The following is a 17,905-nucleotide window of genomic DNA, read 5'->3' on the forward strand; positions in this document are numbered from 1 at the left end:
GAATAATAATTTAAATAGTGAAAAATGACCTCAAAATGAAAAGCGTTTAAATCCCTTTAACACAAAGTGGGCTAAAATCGCAGGCAAATATGACCTGGGTATATTTCTCTACTATCGTCTGCATATTTTTTCCGTTTTAAATGCGCCAGTTGATATAATATAATAAATTCAAATGATTTATTTTGTCGTTTTCTGTACCTCTTAAGAGCTCTAACTATTTGTAAATTGTTTAATTTAAATCACACTTTTTAACAAAAAGAAAACTATTTGAAACTGATATACAAAGAGTACAAGACAAATTTTGATAAGGCGAATAACTCCTTTAAATCTGTGCCGTGACAGTGGTCAAGATAGTTCGGACAACCACCACCGGCCGCCTTAACGCGTCTAGACGACAGGAACCATTGGCTTTCTTCCATACATGCAGGCTGTCAAGTTTAGGAAGGGCCTTTTTTTTAATTTATGTTAAACCGCTTCTGAATTTTATTTTGAGTCCTCAAACAGCATCTGCATTTTATATGTCCAGTAAAAGCTTGGAGTTCGCCGTATTTTCAGATACCATTCGCTTAATACGATATTCAGGGAAACCGTCGAATTTACTATCTAATATCCGGGATATTGGCGTATATCAGAAAGGCTGAACAATTTAAACAAGAGTCCGGGACCTCGAAAAGAGCATTCATCGAGATAAAGCCGGGTTTATTGATATAAGCGATGCCGTCCATGAGAGGAGTTTAATGTACCTTTTAAAATTTAAATAAGGCGCAAAATTCTTCATTAATTATTTAAAATGATAGGACGGTGAATAAAGAATAGTAAAATTTGTAAAATTCAACGCCGAAATATGTCTAGAAGAATTTACCTACTTTATCGTTCTTGATTGATGAATTAGTATGTAATTATAAAACACACTGCTATAAAAACATGAATGATAACAAGTTAAAAGCTTTTAATGTGATTCAAGTAATTGTCGTCTAAATTTTGGAAGAAGATTACGTTGTTTTAGAAAGAATAATTCAAACATTTTTTATTTTAAATATTTTCTACTCGATCTACATTGATTCCTAATGATCAATTGCTAAAGTCTTATTAATTTCTTGCAATTTTTTTTAACAAATGCTATAGAAAATTCCCGAAGTTGGTAAAATTGCTGTTTATTTAACAATTTCAGAATTAAGTTCAGTTCTGAGCATTTTGTTTTAACTTTTATTTAAAACATTTCCCCAAATGCAAAGAGCTTTTGCCATTTCTTGAACTTATTGTAGGGAGTAAAATACCATTTTTTAGAAAATTGTCAATATGAACATATAGGTTGAACACTTCATGAGTTTCATCTTCAGTAAACACCATTTTTAACTATATCCCTCGTAAACGATGCTGTTTTTTGTGGTCCCGACACTTATATTGAAATTGTTTGCATGTCGGTTATAACGATGGCTCGATATCACGATGTAAATCCGGCGGTCCCCTGAATATCGTTTTAAGCGGAGTTTACTTTATTTGCAAAATGGCAAGGTTAATTGAAGGTAACTTGCACCTGGAATTATGATTAAGTAAACTTTATGTACTAAGTCATTATCTGTACTTTAAAAATGTTTATTCTAGACCTGTGATTTAAACGAATGAATATATCTATTTACAAACACTAAAAACTTGACCTGAAACAATTGATTAATATTTCAAAATTAAACTTTACACTGTCTACATGTTTGCCCAGAACGATATTGAAATGAACACCAGGAATTTTCTGACCATGTCATATTGAATAGGATGTGCCAGAGTATTTCCAAATATTTACTTAGAAGGTTATGCTTAAAATAAGAGTGTAGCATGTTTTAATGTATTAACGAAATACCTTTACGTGACGACGTTGCTAATAGCTATCAATAGTTAGTCTTCATTCCTGTAAATCATTACATTTGAAATTGCTCTTTTCACCTTACCAGGTATGCCTAACTTTTGTAAACGAAGATTTATGCTAATTCCATGCATGCATGAAGTTATCGGTGTCAGACACGAAAGGAACAAAATATATGCACTAGAATCCATAAAAACATAGCATATATTATATCTCGAGATTTAATTGAAAGTTATACAAAATTTCACAAATGTAGTATAATAATCAAACAAATTTTAATGACTTTATTTATGTATACATACATATTGTGAGTGTATCAAGATAATTGACAAAATACACATGTGAATTTAGTAACAATATTCTGATAGCCAAACTGCGTTATGTCCTATATTAATGCCGGTGCTAGGGCTTCTTTCAATCAAGCAAGTGTTTAACCATTCTTTAATGAAGAAAAAAAAAAAAAAAAAAAAACATGAAAAAAAAACAAAAAAAAGAAAACAGTATATCATACGATTAAAGTGACAGATGAAACTGCTTTAGTAATGGTCATGATCTTTTAATTAAACAGGTCACAAAATAAGTTTTTTTTAAAGAGAAATTAAAATATAAGTAATAATGAAATATTTTCTATAAAATTTGCCGTATGCTTGAAAATAAATACATTATCTTTCTTAAAACAAGTATTGTATGTTTTGTAATGGACATTTATGGTAACTTTTGAGACAACTCTCTTATATGTAAAGTGTCTCAGGAGACAATATTTAGGTAAAGTTTTATTTAGTATAGGCAAAAAGGGGATCAGCTATTGGGAATTTATTTTGTCTATGTGGACGACTCAAATAAAGCCTGTGAAACTTTCAATAATGTGTATTTCTATATTTTCAGTTTTGGTTATTCTTCAAGTAACACTGAGCTATAGCGTAACAACCCCACCGCCAGGTGAGAGATATTTTCTTTATAATGCACTGGTCAATTTTTACTCTTGTACCCCCCCCCCCCCCGCCAGGGCCAGGGATACCTTCCGTCTCTCTCCACATTGCCTGGACAATGTAGTTATTTTGTTTGGTCTCAAAAACTGTCGTCAAACCTTCGAATCGATGGTCCTGCAGGGCGGGATTTAAAACCTTAACGTAAAAGTACCCGCTATTCACCGGGGATTACAAATGGCTTTTCCATATTAAGATGATTGTAACCTGTGATATTTGAATGTCATATACGAAAGGTATAACCGTAATGCTTTAACAGACTCGACTGGTATACGATATACGACAATTGTACAAAATGTATAGACTTAATAACACCAACCGACCAGAAAAATGTAAATCACTGACATGAACAAGTGAAGAATGAAGCAACTTGAAAATGTTTATTTTTACTGTAAACTTATAATTAATAGTTTTCTATTTTTGGAGGGTATTTATCCCTGTCCGAGCTTTGTTTTAAATATATTCACCTTGTTTTTCCGGGTTTAAGGTAGTACAATATAAATGCCAATTAATGTAACGGAGAAGGCTGTTTTTGGACATAAGCTTTTTCACCGGATACAATGATTTTATAGAAATCTGTACCTGGAAAAAGTATCATTGACATATTTGTTTAATTTAGTATTGATTTGTCTCAATCTATAATGAATGGGTATGACTTGGCGTTTTGCTGTCATGAAACAGAGTTTTATATGCTTTTTAACGACAAGTTTCCTGTGTGTCAATGTATTTTCCTTAAATAAAGGGGCAAAATTTATGCAATTTTCTGAAATTGTGTTACCGCGCCATATTTAATACGATTTTGTTAAAGGGTATATAAAGTTATGATACTCTTTGAATTGTCTTTGGAACGGAGTTTCTTCTAGATATTTTTGACATAACGAAACATATTTCCTTTATTTTGTAGACTAAAAACTGCATTTCAGTTTCAAAAAGTTTGATCATATTATGATGACTGTTTATAGTAATATCGCAGTATTTACCATATTTAGTCTGAATGTTATCTTTAATGAGCAATTTTATACCAAGATACAATTTCTAAATCGTGGAAATGTCTGAAATTTATTGATAGCATTTAATTGATATAAAACGAAGAAGAAAAAAACCCAAACAACAATAGCAAAAAAACATGACATACCAAACGTGGCATTAAAGCGTGATTCATGCTATTATTGATGAATACTTACACGGATGCATTCGTCTTTAAAAGACAATTTCAAAAAAGTAGTTTCCATGATTACTTTTACATCATGAAGCCCTAAAAAGTAAATACGACCGAAATATTACATCAGCATTACTACTACTTGCCAATTCTTGAATATAAGTAGCTTATTAAAGTGATAATTCTGCAGATAATGGCAAATAAATACAAATATATTAAAATTAAATAATTACTGTATTATAATAAAGCCGTGTCATGACAAAACCAACATAATGGGTTTGCGACCAGCATGGATCCAGACCAGCCTGTGCATCCGCGCAGTCTGATCAGGATCCGTACTGTTTGCTGTCAGTTTCTCTACTTATTTTAGGGTTTGTAAGCGAACAGCATGGAACCTGATTAGAGTGCGCGGATGCGCAGGCTGGTCTTGATCCATGCTGGTCACAAACCCATAATGTTGGTTTGTCGTGACGCGGCTAATTTGCTTTTCAGTACCTTGTACAGCACCCAATATTCCGGACTCGACTTATCTACCCAATCAAGCTTCGTTCAACAGCGATGAAATTGTATCATTTGAGTGTAACATAGGATATGAGCTCACTTCCGGTAGTCTTAATCTGACGTGCGATTCTAACGGAACATGGATTGAAACGCTACCAACTTGCACAGGTGAGTAAACGTGCCAATCATTTCAAATAATATGTAACATTTTATTTATCTTAAACATTGTTTACCATATAACAACATTAATAACACTTAACCTCGTGTCAGAAATAAATTCTTACAATGGGATCAGTGCAGGCCAAGATCAGTCGGCACATAAGAGCTGTCTGATCTTAAGCTGTACTGTTTTCTGTTGAATATTTCAAAAATTATCTAAAAATGAGAAATTATTTTATCTACCTTGACAGACGAACTAGTACATTTATGATATATGGCCAATGTTGAAATGAATTCAGATGCACACATCTAACACCTAAGCTTTTAATTAATACAATACTTAGATTTATCGAAATAAATGTTAAATAATAAAAACAACATATATTGATATAGTAACCAATTATGAAAAATATATGCATAAACAATCATAATAATGTGTGCAATTATATTAGTGAATATAATAAGAAAATGCACATTTGCGCGTACATACTAAATTAACGAAGAGAAATAATGTACTTTTTTTTACAAATGAAGCGAAACACCGCAGTGTTATCGGTGGTTAGCCATCGATCATTTTCTATTTCAGAGTTTATTTCAGAGTTAATTTTATATACGGCGTATCTTTAATTATTGATACATAATCAACAGAAAAATTCGCGTTCGATACTTAAACAAAACCTTGTAATTTTTATTATTTAGTGATATTCAATATTTTGTTACATTCTGACAATAACGATGTTCGATTGCGAATCAGGTTTTACATTGAATCAATATAATTGTAGTGAACAATACAGAACTTTAATTTTAATAGCTTCAATTTAGCATTGGAGATTTAAGCTTTATACATTAATATTTATTAGTTGTACTTGTATTTCGTTAGAGTCAATATCCGTATTGCATGTTTTTCAACATTTTACTTCTATAAAATGGTATAATGGCACAAATTGAACAGTTTAAAAGACAGTATATTTGTATATCGCCGTTTAACATGTATGTATTAGGCAGCTTTTCATATTTTTTTCTTGATTTCTTAAGCAAACTGTATCAAAGTTTATTTTCAAAATGTTACTTTTATTATTGCCATGAAGTTGTCACCTGCGCATCAAGCGACGTAGCATTTGCTACAGAAACCCCTGCAAATTCGACGGTAGATTACAACACAATAGTGACTTACACATGTATGACCGGTTATGAACTGACAAGCGGCGATGCTTCAAGGACTTGCCAAGCTAGCGGCGTTCTTTCAGGGACACTTGCTGTCTGCTCAAGTATACAACTTATTGCTTTTGGCGTCCATCTTAATATCATTTATTTTAATTTTGCCCTTGATTATAGATATTATAAAAGTATTATATCTGCCCAAGGTTAGGCATGATTCTAAATAGATTGCAGTATTTTTGCATTCTTCATTGTACAAGTTCTATTTTTGAAATGCCTTCGTTCATTTTGAGGCGATAGAACGTTAAACATGTTTTATTTGCGATGATTAAGTATAAAGGTTTATACATTATTGAAAGAGCAAGGCTTACAAAATTAATATTTATGATACTGGCATCACTGCTTCTAGCTTGCAATGGTAATGTGTTTTAAATATTGGACAAGGTATTTGCGATCCCGACAGTCAAATAAAAAGTTTATCAGTTAAATGTTCAGGTATAACTTGACTTTATTTGCTGTCATCATTTTCCAATGATTTAGAAACAAGACATTGAATTTAATTAATGAAACTAATGAAATATTGTTTTATAACATTACACATAATGAATGACATGGCATTAACTACTAAGTGAGACTTAAAAGTGTTTCGGCAAATACAGTATTCCGGTAAAAACTGGACAAGGCGTCAAAATTATCAAATGCTAGAATTTCGCCTTTTTACGCACCGAAATGCACATTAAGGAGGCTAATTATCTCCTCGCATCGAATTCTATACAGTCATGAAATCGCCAAAAAAAGCGATATTTGTCTATTTTGTGCTAATGTTTTATGTCAACGCATCTAGAGGTTCTGCTCTAACTCGGTAGTGGGTTAATTCCATTGCTACTTACCCTGCTGACAGTGTTTGAATCTATCAATGCGACCAGTGTAGACAAGAACAACTGACAAACCCATGCCGTCTGGCCATGGTTTACACTGTTCGCTTTTCACTAAGTAAATATTTTGAAATTTTCTCTAAATTGATGAATGATAACATCCAAATTTGGAGATGGACAAGTCCTTAGTTATTTAAGGAAGGGTTAATAAATAAACGAAAAAACGAAACAGCAATCTCGAATATTTTTGATAATTATACATTATTGATTTTCACAATTAAATGTCTCATTTTAAGTTTTCTTTCTCATCTTTATGTTCATTTCAAATTGCTGCTTGCAAGCAATAATTAATGATTGAATTATTTAATACATTTGTATAAAGTTGTCACCTGCGCATCAAGCGACGCAGCATTTGCTACAGAAACCCCTGCAAACTTGACGGTAGTTTACAACACAATAGTGACTTACACATGTATTACTGGCTATGAACTGACAAACGGCGATGCTTCAAGGACTTGCCAAGCTAGCGGTGTTCTTTCAGGGACACTTCCAGTCTGCTCAAGTATACAACTTATTGCTTTTTGCGTCCATCTTGATATCTTTTTTTATTATTCCCTAGATTATAGATGTTTAAAAGTAATAGATCTTCCCAAATTTATGCTGTTCAATATACAGCATTCTACAAAGACCGAAATATCTATGCATTCTTCATTGTACAAGTTCTATTTTGGAAATTCCTACGATCATTTTGAGGCCATAGAACATTAAACATGTTTTATTTGCGATGATTAAGTATGAAGCTTTAAACATTATTGAAAGAACAAGGCTTACAAAATTAATATTTATGATACTGGCATCACTGCTTCTAGCTTGCAATGGTAATGTGTTTTATTTAACTTTTAAATATTGGCCAAGGAATTTGCGATTCCGACAGTCACATAAAAGTCTTTCTGTTAAAATGTTCAGGTTTAACATGTTTTTATTTGCTGTCATCATTTGCCAATGATTTAGAAACAAGACTTGAATTAAATTAATGAAACTAATGAAATACTGTTTTATAACATTGCACATAATGAATGATATGGCAATTACCACTGAGCGAGACATAAAGAAGTGTTTGGGCAAATACAGTATTCGGTATAAACTGGACAAGGCGTTAAAATTATAAAATGCTAAAATTATGCATTTTTACACACCGAAATGCACATTAAGAGGCTAATTATCTCCTCACATCGAATTCTATACGATCGTGAAATAGCCGGAAAAAACGATATTTGTCTATTTTGTGGGTCAAAGCATCTAAAGGTTCTGCTCTAATACGGTAGTGGGTTAATTCCATTGCCACTTACCCTGCTGACAGTGTTTGAATCTATCAATGCGACCAGTGTAGACAAGAACAACTGACAAACCCATGCCGTCTGACCATGGTTTACAATGTTCCCTATTCACTAAGTAAATATTTTGAAATTTTCTCTACATTGATGAATGATTACATCAAAATTTGAAGATTTGAAGATGGACAAGTCCTTTTCAGATATTTCAGGATGGGTTAATTAAATAAAAAAAACACAATGAAACAGCAATCTCGAATATTTTAAATAAGTGATGCTTATACCTTATTGATTTTCACAATGAAATGTCTCATTTTAAGTTTCCTTTCTCATCTTTATTTTCATTTCAAATTGCTGCTTGCAAGCAATAATTAATAATTTAATTATTAAATATTAAGTTATTACCTGCGCATCAAGCGACGCAGCATTTGCTACAGAAACCCCTGCAAATTCGACGGTAGATTACAACACAATAGTGACTTACACATGTATTACCGGCTATGAACTGACAAGCGGCGATGCTTCAAGGACTTGCCAAGCTAGCGGCGTTCTTTCAGGGACACTTCCAGTCTGCTCAAGTATACAACTTATTGCTTTATGCGTTCATCTAAATATCATTTATTTTTTTATAATGCCCTGGATTATAGATGTTATAAAAGTATTAAATCTGCCCAAGTTTATGCATGTTCAATATACAGTATTCTAAATAGATTGCAGTATTTTTGCATTCTTCATTGTACAAGTTCTATTTTAAAATTCCTACGTTCATTTTGAGGCCATATAACCGTTTTATAACATTACACATAATGAATGACATGGCAATTACTACTGATTGAAACTTAAAGAAGTGTTTTGGCAAATACAGTATTCCGGTATAAACTGGACAAAGCGTTAGAATTATTAAATGCTAAACTCTTGCCTTTTTATCTGCCGAAATGCACATTAAGAATCCTATTACCTCCTCACATCGAATTCTATACGTCCATGAAATCGCCGAAAAAGCGACTTGGTCTATTTTGTGGTAATGTTTTATGTCAAAGCATTTAGAGGTACTGCTCTAGCGCGGAAGTGGGTTAATTCCGTTACCAATAATCCTGCAAAGTGTTTGAATCTATCAATGCGGCCAGGATAGACAAAATCAACTGACAAACCCATGCCGTCTAATCATGGTTTACAATGTTCGCTATTCACTAAGTAAATATTTTGAAATTTTCCCTAATTGATGAATGATTACATCCAAATTTGAAGATGGACAAGTCCTAAGTTATTTAAGGAAGGGTTAATAAATAAAAGAAAAAAAATTGAAACGGAAATCTCGAATATTTTTGATAATGGATGCTTATACATTATTGATTTTCACAATTATATGTCTCGTGTTAAGTTTCTTTTCTCATCTTTATGTTCATTTCAAATTGATGCTTGCATGCAATAACTAATAATTGAATTATTAAATAGTAAGTTGTCACCTGCGCATCAAGTGACGTAGCATTTGCTACAGAAACCCCTGCAAATTTGACGGTAGTTTACAACACAATAGTGACTTACACATGTATTACTGGCTATGAACTAACAAACGGCGATGCTTCAAGGACTTGCCAAGCTAGCGGTGTTCTTTCAGGAACACTTCCTGTCTGCTCAAGTATACAACTTATTGCTTTATGCGTTCCTCTAAATATCATTAATTTTTATTATGCCCTTGATTATAGATGTTATAAAAGTATTTAATCTGCCAAAGATTATGCATGTTACATGTTCAACATTCTAAATAGATTGCAAATATTTATGCATTCTTCATTGTACAAATTCTATTTTTGAAATTCCTACGTTCATTTTGAGGCCATAGAACGTTAAACATGTTTTATTTGCGATGATTAAGTATGAAGCTTTATACATTATTGAAAGAACAAGGCTTACAAAATTAATATTTATGATACTGGCATCACTGCTTCTAGCTTGCAATGGTAATGTGTTTTAAATATTGGACAAGGAATTTGCGATTCCGACAGTCAAATAAAAGTGTATCTTTTAAAATGTTCAGGTATAACTTGTTTTTATTTGCTGTCATCATTTTCCAATGATTTAGAAACAAGACAGATGAATTAAATTAATGAAAATAATGAAATACCGTTTTATAACATTACTGTATACACATAATGAAGGACATGGCATTACTACTGATTGAGACTTAAAGAAGTGTTTGGGCAAATACCGTATTCCTGTAAAAACTGGACAATGCGTTAAAATTATTAAATGCTAAAATCTCGCCTTTTTACCCGCAGAAATGCACATTAAAGAGGGTAATTATCTCCTCACATCAAATTGTTTACGTCCATGAAAAGCCAAAAAAGCGTTATCTGTCTATTTTGTGGTAATGTTTTATGTCAAAGTATTTAGAGGTACTGCTCTAGCGCGGAAGTGGGTTAATTCCGTTTCCAATAATCCTGCAAAGTGTTTGAATCTATCAATGCGGCCAGTATAGACAAGATCAACTGGCAAACCCATGCCGTCTAATCATGGTTTACAATTTTCGCTATTTACTAAGTAAATATTTTGAAATATTCTCTAAATCATCCAAATTTGAAGATGGGCAAGTCCTTTTCATATATTTAAGGAAGGGTTAATAAATAAAAGAAACAAATGAAACGGCAATCTCGAATATTTTTAATAATGGATGCTTATACATTTATTAATTTTCACAATTAAATGTCTCATTTTAAGTTTCTTTCTCATCTTTATGTTCATTTCAAATTGCTGCTTGCAAGCAATAATTAATAATTGAATATTAATTAAATATTAAGTTGTCACCTGCGCATCAAGCGACGCAGCATTTGCTACAGAAGCCCCTGCAAACTCGACGGTAGTTTACAACACAATAGTGACTTACACATGTATTACCGGCTATGAACTGACAAGCGGCGATGCTTCAAGGACTTGCCAAGCTAGCGGCGTTCTTTCCGGGACACTTCCAGTCTGTTCAAGTATACAACTTATTGCTTTTTGCGTTATTATCTTAAGAATAATGTGATATGCGCAATTTTTCAATATAGAGGATTTTTTATTGAGTGGTATGCAAACAGATATTTAATGAGCGGCAGTAGCCACGTGTGAAATATGATAATTTTTATACAATTATGTGAAAATAGATCCAATATTTATTTAAAAAAAAACACACACTTTAAATGTGTGTTTATCATATGCATTTTCCTCTTTTTTTGACATTATTATTTGAAAGAATGACCCTTAAATTATGTGCATTGGCTGAATTTAGAAGAAAGTAGTAGACACCATTGCAAATACGGAAAATATGTTTGCAATGAAAAATCATTATTTACACAGAAAATACAGAAACTGAAAATACGCATTTTATTTGATTTGGTCAGCTTTACGAGTGCAACATTTAATATTGACATCTGGGCTCCGTATTATATATGACACAATCAAAGTCTGTTTACTTAAAGGTATTTACATTTTAAAAAAGAAATGCATATTTCTAGTCTTTAAGTCAAAATTTACCTTTGGTACCTATTGTTTTTGGCTTATATAGGACAAGGATATTCTTTTCACTAACATTTATTATTATTATTTATCATCCTTCAATTATTACAAGCATAAATTTATCAATATATCTGCGAATCTGAAATATTGTTATCTCATCCTACATATAATTTGATAGCTATTGAACTTATATGACTGCAAAAGGCATTGTCAATTACGTTTGAAGGAGGAAAATAAAACTACACAATTTTGTGCCAAGATTAGTCAACATATGCACACGCCCTCTTTAAATGGCCACTCTTTCTATGCGAGTCATGACAATACCTATATACTCTCAATTTGTTTGTCTATGCTAGCTTTAGATAGAATATATTTCTTTAAACTTACCATCGATTTCATTTTTATTTAAATAGATGACGTGCTCATTTTCTTGCTGTCAAGTTGAGTTGAATTAGTAATATATTTGAGCCGCATCACGACAAAACCAAAATAGTGGGTTTGCGACAAGCATAGATCCAGACCAGCCTGAGCCTCCGCGCAGTCTGATCAGGATCCATGCTGTTCGCTTATCAACTCTATTACAAGTAGAAAACATGAAAGCGAACAGCATGGATCCTGATCAGACTGCGCGGATGCGCAGTCTGGTCTGGATCCATGCTGGTCGCAAACCCACTATGTTGGTTTTGTCGTGACGCGGCTCATATATAAAAAGAATGGCCATTAAAATGGTGATTGGCCAATGACTGATAATGATAAATATTATGATACAATATAAAACACTACCTACATTGTTCAAAGAATGTTCCACTCTTTGTAAGGGTGGTGCGTTATTAATACACTCTGAATGATATTTATAGAACAATTCCGTTGGTCAGCGGAGTATTGATTATTGTTTTCATTGTAAAATTTAAAAATTGAACCCAAATATTGCAAAGTGTTGGGTAAATTTTCTTTTGTCTTGTCACTGTAAATGAATCCATGATTAAAGGTTACAAGCATTGTTTGTTTTATTTAGTAAAATCGTCTTTTTATTTAGATCACTTTGTGTCTGAACAGTTACTTCGTTATGTCAAATTCAAGCCAATGCAAAAGCATTTCATTCCATAGCGCCTTATCTTATAGATTAACGATCATCAACGATTTATTTCTAGTATAAATAAATGTATAATCGTTCTTCCTTTTTCCCCACTGATTTAAAGTCGTTAACTGCTCAAATACCGAAGTTGTTACACTTGGCACCAAATCTCCAACCTCGGCGACTGTCACCTATGGCACCTCTGTGACGTATACATGCGATTTTGGATATGAAATATCTAGCGGCGACGCTTCAAGGACTTGTCAAGCAAGCGGTAGCCTTTCAGGAACGCTACCTATTTGCACTTGTATGTTAGTGGCGCTGCGCCTAATCTGTTTTCTACATAAGTTCTGATTTATTATGTTTGATGTTTGTTTCAGCTTGAATCAATTTGCATGGGAATTATTTCTTTAAGTATTTTAATATAGCTTACCACATTTTTCTATTTACCAAATTTTTAGAGCTTTAATGTCTTATTTGCATGAAAATGCATTTTTCTTACTTGAGCTTCCGTCTGCAGTGTCCATTTAGCCTACAGATAAATATCAGCAACACTGCAACTTGTCAACTGACAAAACTTCAACTTTTTTGTTTTGTAACTTAGGATAGGACAGCGATATTCTAACATTTATTACTTTCTCACATTTAATCATCCACTTTTAGTGATCACCTGCGCATCGCCTGATGTTACATTTGGAACAAAATCACCAGCGACGTCATCAGTTAACTTTAATATAACTGTGACGTATGCTTGCGACACAGGATATGAGGTCACGAGCGGCGATACAGTTAGGGTATGCGATACTAGCAGCGATCTATCTGGGACGCTTCCAGTCTGCTCTAGTAGGTTTTCTTATTTCTTCCTTTATCTTAGTAATCTCATGTACCATGTGAACGCATCTTAGTGATTGAAAAATCTGTTTTGTATTTTCAAAGATATATTTCTTTGTGTACATCTAGACTTAAAACTTCATCAAATAGCTTTAGGTGAAATGTTTTGTTAACTTCTTCATTTTTACATCTGCCTTTATCAACAGGTATTTTTACTTAGTGTGTATAGATGTTTAACAAGTATATATATTACATCTGTAGGTTATGTTCAACGACAGTTGACTATTAATGTTGTCTAGAGATTTGAAAGTAATTTGTACTTGGAAACAAATTATATTGTACACTTTAAAACAATCAAATATTTAAGGGTTTAAATATAGACAAGTGTTTCAAAAGAGTCGTTTCAAACACTATTTAAATGATTGAAGGTTCAAATAAAAGAAATGCCCGCCATTAAAAGTCGTGTACAGGGAGCATACCTCAAATTCCTTTCCGTGTGTATTTTATAATACTGCATACCGGGTATTTTGTTGTCATTTTTTACTGGGAAAGTTCAAGTCTTCTCAAGTATATTATTCATTAAGGAGGTCAGTAATAGTGTAGTTATTTTTTCAACCCTATCATTACTGTTGTTTTTAGCTAAAATGTTGTCTTCTGGTTTTGAACAATATACACATTATAGGTAAAAAAACAAAAACAAAAAAACAACAACAAAAAACAAACAAACAACAATATACTTCTCTATTCGGAGGAAATGGATGTTTTGTATATCTTTTCAATGTTTTAGGGTAGTTCGTACCAATACTGAATGTTTGCAAAACAGTATCTTCATACAAATAACGTTAACTACCTGTCAACATGTTGGCTACAAATTTTAATTGGAAATGTACAAAAATGTTCAGGCATGTTTGCTACATTTGTGAAAGCACGTGATGTTCATCTCGTGTAATATGGAATCATTGTGTATTTATCATAATTATGATATTTTCATCTAGTGCAGTCTTTTCAAGACACCATAATATACATGTATATTTAAATTCTGATAGTTTGTTCTGTCTCTGTGGAACATCGAAAACATGTTTGGTTATCGCTTGCGTTATGTATTTAATTGTATGTTGTATGCATTGCAGCAAATGTTAGCAAGACATCTGCCCGGTCTGTTCTTACAGGCGATGACCACGGTGCATATCCATATCGGTACCCTCTTTGCGGAATCTGCTCAAACGGTACCCTCTTTGCACATGCACAGGTCATTCTCTGCTAAAAACAAACCAGCGATGGATAACAATCCAGTAAAATTTCATTGTAATAAGGAAAGGAGGTATGACACGTAGAAAAGATGTATACCACGGAACACTAGAATGTTTTATATATGTGCTGATTCGTCATGTGCCCGTTTTTCATGTACTGCAACTTCAGAATAAGCTACAAAAATCGACATGTCTTGCCTCGCCCATCACCTCGACATACTTTTCGGGCTGCAATGAACCTGTGGCTTGATTATATATGTATCGTACATATTTAATATGTTCATTTACATATCATCTTCGGACAAATGGCAGTATATTGTCAAAAATAAATGTAAAATTTATAAAAACACCCTACTTTCGGTTTTGCAGCGGTTCAGGCTACCTCTCTTTATTTGAATTTTTATATCACAGGTACCCTCTCATTTTTTAACACATAGGTACCCTCAAGGCACGACATATGCTTTTATTTGCGTTAATCGTTAAGTATGTAATATAACATAAAAGTAAAAAATACTACATTGCAGCCCGAAAAGTATGTCGAGGTGATGGGCGAGGCAAGACATGTCGATTTTTTGTAGCTTATTCTGAAGTTGCAGTACATGAAAAACGGGCACATGACGAATCAGCACATATATAAAACATTCTAGTGTTCCGTGGTATACATCTTTTCTACGTGTCATACCTCCTTTCCTTATTACAATGAAATTTTACTGGATTGTTAAACATCGCTGGTTTGTTTTTAGCAGAGAATGACCTGTGCATGTGCAAAGAGGGTACCGTTTGAGCAGATTCCGCAAAGAGGGTACCGATATGGATTTGCACCGTGATGATAGTGTAAACATTTATTACCTCAATCGCTGATCTCCACTGGGAATTTTGACTTGCTTTAAATATCATTACTTAAATTTCAGCAGAGATTCCATATAGTAATGTTACATGACATTGAAAATGGTACAAAAGGAGTTTCTAAGCATGCGACATTGCTATACTATAGGCTAGATTTAGCGTGATATAAGGCTAGATAAGCATTAAATTCTAATATGTATTTTAAGCGGCTATGTTGTAAACCACTATATTTGAAGTTGTGAACATCATTCTTTAAGATAACAAGCTTACATTATTTTAAAAATAAATATATGTGTAAAATAGTTTTGTTATGCACACTTATTTTTTTATATTCAAGTTAAGACATGTCCTTCTAGCGACGTACCTTTTGCTACAGAATCGCCAGCGTCTGCTTTTGTAAATTACAACACAGCTGTCACGTATACATGTGACACAGGATATGAGGTCACAAGCGGTGATACTGTAAGGACTTGCGAAGCGAGCAGCGTTCTTTCCGGAACACTTCCGGTCTGCTCTAGTATGTTTTATTCTACAAGCTAGCAAGCATAATTCAAACCTCTATTGTTCTTATAAAATTCCCGAAACGTTAATAGAATAGTTGTGAAGTATTGTCTTCTGGAAAGTGATACACTTGTATGCAAACCAATATTACGTATGACACATGATTTCTTATGAAAACTTATATACTTCTTAAGCATTTACATCAAACATGTCATTGCATACATGTGCTCTGGCATCTATGTCTTTATTTCTTAGCAATTGTTATACATTTAGAATAACTGTTATTTATTTGTATTTCTCTCATATTGACTTTCTTATGAATGAGCATCTATTGTGTTTACAATGACTTTTATACAATCACCAGATTCTCTTTTTCAAATGATATCTTAAATTAATATTATATTTTTGTTCCTGTTCTTATGATGAGTATAATTAGTAATACATTTAAAAAGATTGACTATTTCAATGGTCATTGACAAAAATTAAAAATGAAAAGGACAAATTATAAAAACTGCCTAAAATATAAAAATACTGCCTAACTCTTTTCATCTAGTTGGGTTGTTCCAACACTCTTCACTTGAATACTGATTAATCACCCGTAGGATATGTAGCCTGCTTTTAGATTTGTCTTTTGACGTCTTACATTGTATCTGTGATATGCAGCCTTCATAACCTCTGATCCTCTTTCAAAATTCCATATTTTTTAGTTCCGCCTTTTGTTTTCTCGTTTAGGACACCGGCATTCTTTAACATGGGGACCATACGCCGCTTTTCATGGAATGGCACTTTTGTCACATTGAATGTTCCATGATAACCGCTGTATGACCACATCTGTTGATGTTTCAAAAGTTCCAAATTTTACCAATTCATGTATCAATAAATGTTGAATTCTGCTTAAACCGGTGCTAGGGGGTGGTGACGGTAAATTGCACTTTCCATTACCGTCCAACAGGTTCAATCAAACCTAGCCTACAATATTTTCAATTTTGTTGTTTTGAGCGTGTTTTAGGAATTCTTCATTATTCTATATTTTCCAGATACATTCTGCTTGAAATGAGGAGAATTTTCCATAAGTCATGTGACTTATTGATTATATCTGGAAAGTCAAACACAAAATTAAATACAATTATGGCAATGCTACGTGTAGACTAACTAATTACACTTAGATCAGTATAATGTCATTTTCAATCTTCTACATGTTGTTATGCTACTAACTGCCATTAATCATTAAGGGGCATAGTCAAATGATTGAACTGTTACCATTTGGCTGAGATTTTACCTGTTTATTTCTTGTGCAGTAATATTATATCAACTACTTGTTTTGCAACGTATGACAGCATGGTATGACAGTATTTTCAAGATTGTATTTCTATGCTAACCTTACAATTAAAATGACTTTCAATTTATTCTCAAGATCCAAATACAAGCTATTTTTCTTTATACATATTTCTTAAGTACACATTTTTTGCAATATTTGGTATATACAATATTTATTTATTTTATTTAGCTTTTATCAAAGTGTTATGTCCAGTAAAATGTAAAATTCTTCTTTTTCATTCTCTTTCACTGCTTTAAAGTCGTTAACTGCTCTAATATCGAAGTTGTTACACTTGGCACCAAATCTCCAACCTCAGCGACTGTCACCTACGGCACTTCTGTGACGTATACATGCGATTTCGGATATGAAATATCTAGCGGCGACGCTTCAAGGACTTGTCAAGCAAGCGGCAGCCTTTCAGGAACGCTACCTGTTTGCATTTGTATGTTAGTGGCGCTGCGCCTTATCTGTTTTCTATATCACTTTTTATTACGTATTTTACTTAGCTTTGAAGCAATTTGCACACTAAGTTTTTTTCACAAGATAAAATACTTTGTATGAT

The 17,905-nt window shown here is 32.9% G+C and overlaps 1 protein-coding gene across 1 annotated transcript in view; it reads left to right on the forward strand.

The window, feature by feature from the left end:
- The first annotated feature begins 1,507 nt into the window (after positions 1 to 1,507).
- LOC132715776 (uncharacterized) overlaps positions 1,508 to 17,905 on the forward strand; it is a 43,189-nt gene continuing 26,791 nt past the window's right edge. The window contains exons 1-6 of the mRNA XM_060698841.1: positions 1,508 to 1,526; positions 2,744 to 2,797; positions 4,496 to 4,672; positions 13,261 to 13,440; positions 15,862 to 16,041; positions 17,603 to 17,785. Coding sequence (XP_060554824.1) covers positions 1,508 to 1,526; positions 2,744 to 2,797; positions 4,496 to 4,672; positions 13,261 to 13,440; positions 15,862 to 16,041; positions 17,603 to 17,785 — 793 coding nt within the window. The remainder of the gene's footprint in view (positions 1,527 to 2,743; positions 2,798 to 4,495; positions 4,673 to 13,260; positions 13,441 to 15,861; positions 16,042 to 17,602; positions 17,786 to 17,905) is intronic.

The sequence above is a fragment of the Ruditapes philippinarum genome, unplaced genomic scaffold (genome assembly GCF_026571515.1).
Source record: "Ruditapes philippinarum isolate M1 unplaced genomic scaffold, ASM2657151v2 ctg947_1_1_1_1, whole genome shotgun sequence".
In the NCBI taxonomy this organism is placed as follows: Eukaryota; Metazoa; Mollusca; class Bivalvia; order Venerida; family Veneridae; genus Ruditapes; species Ruditapes philippinarum.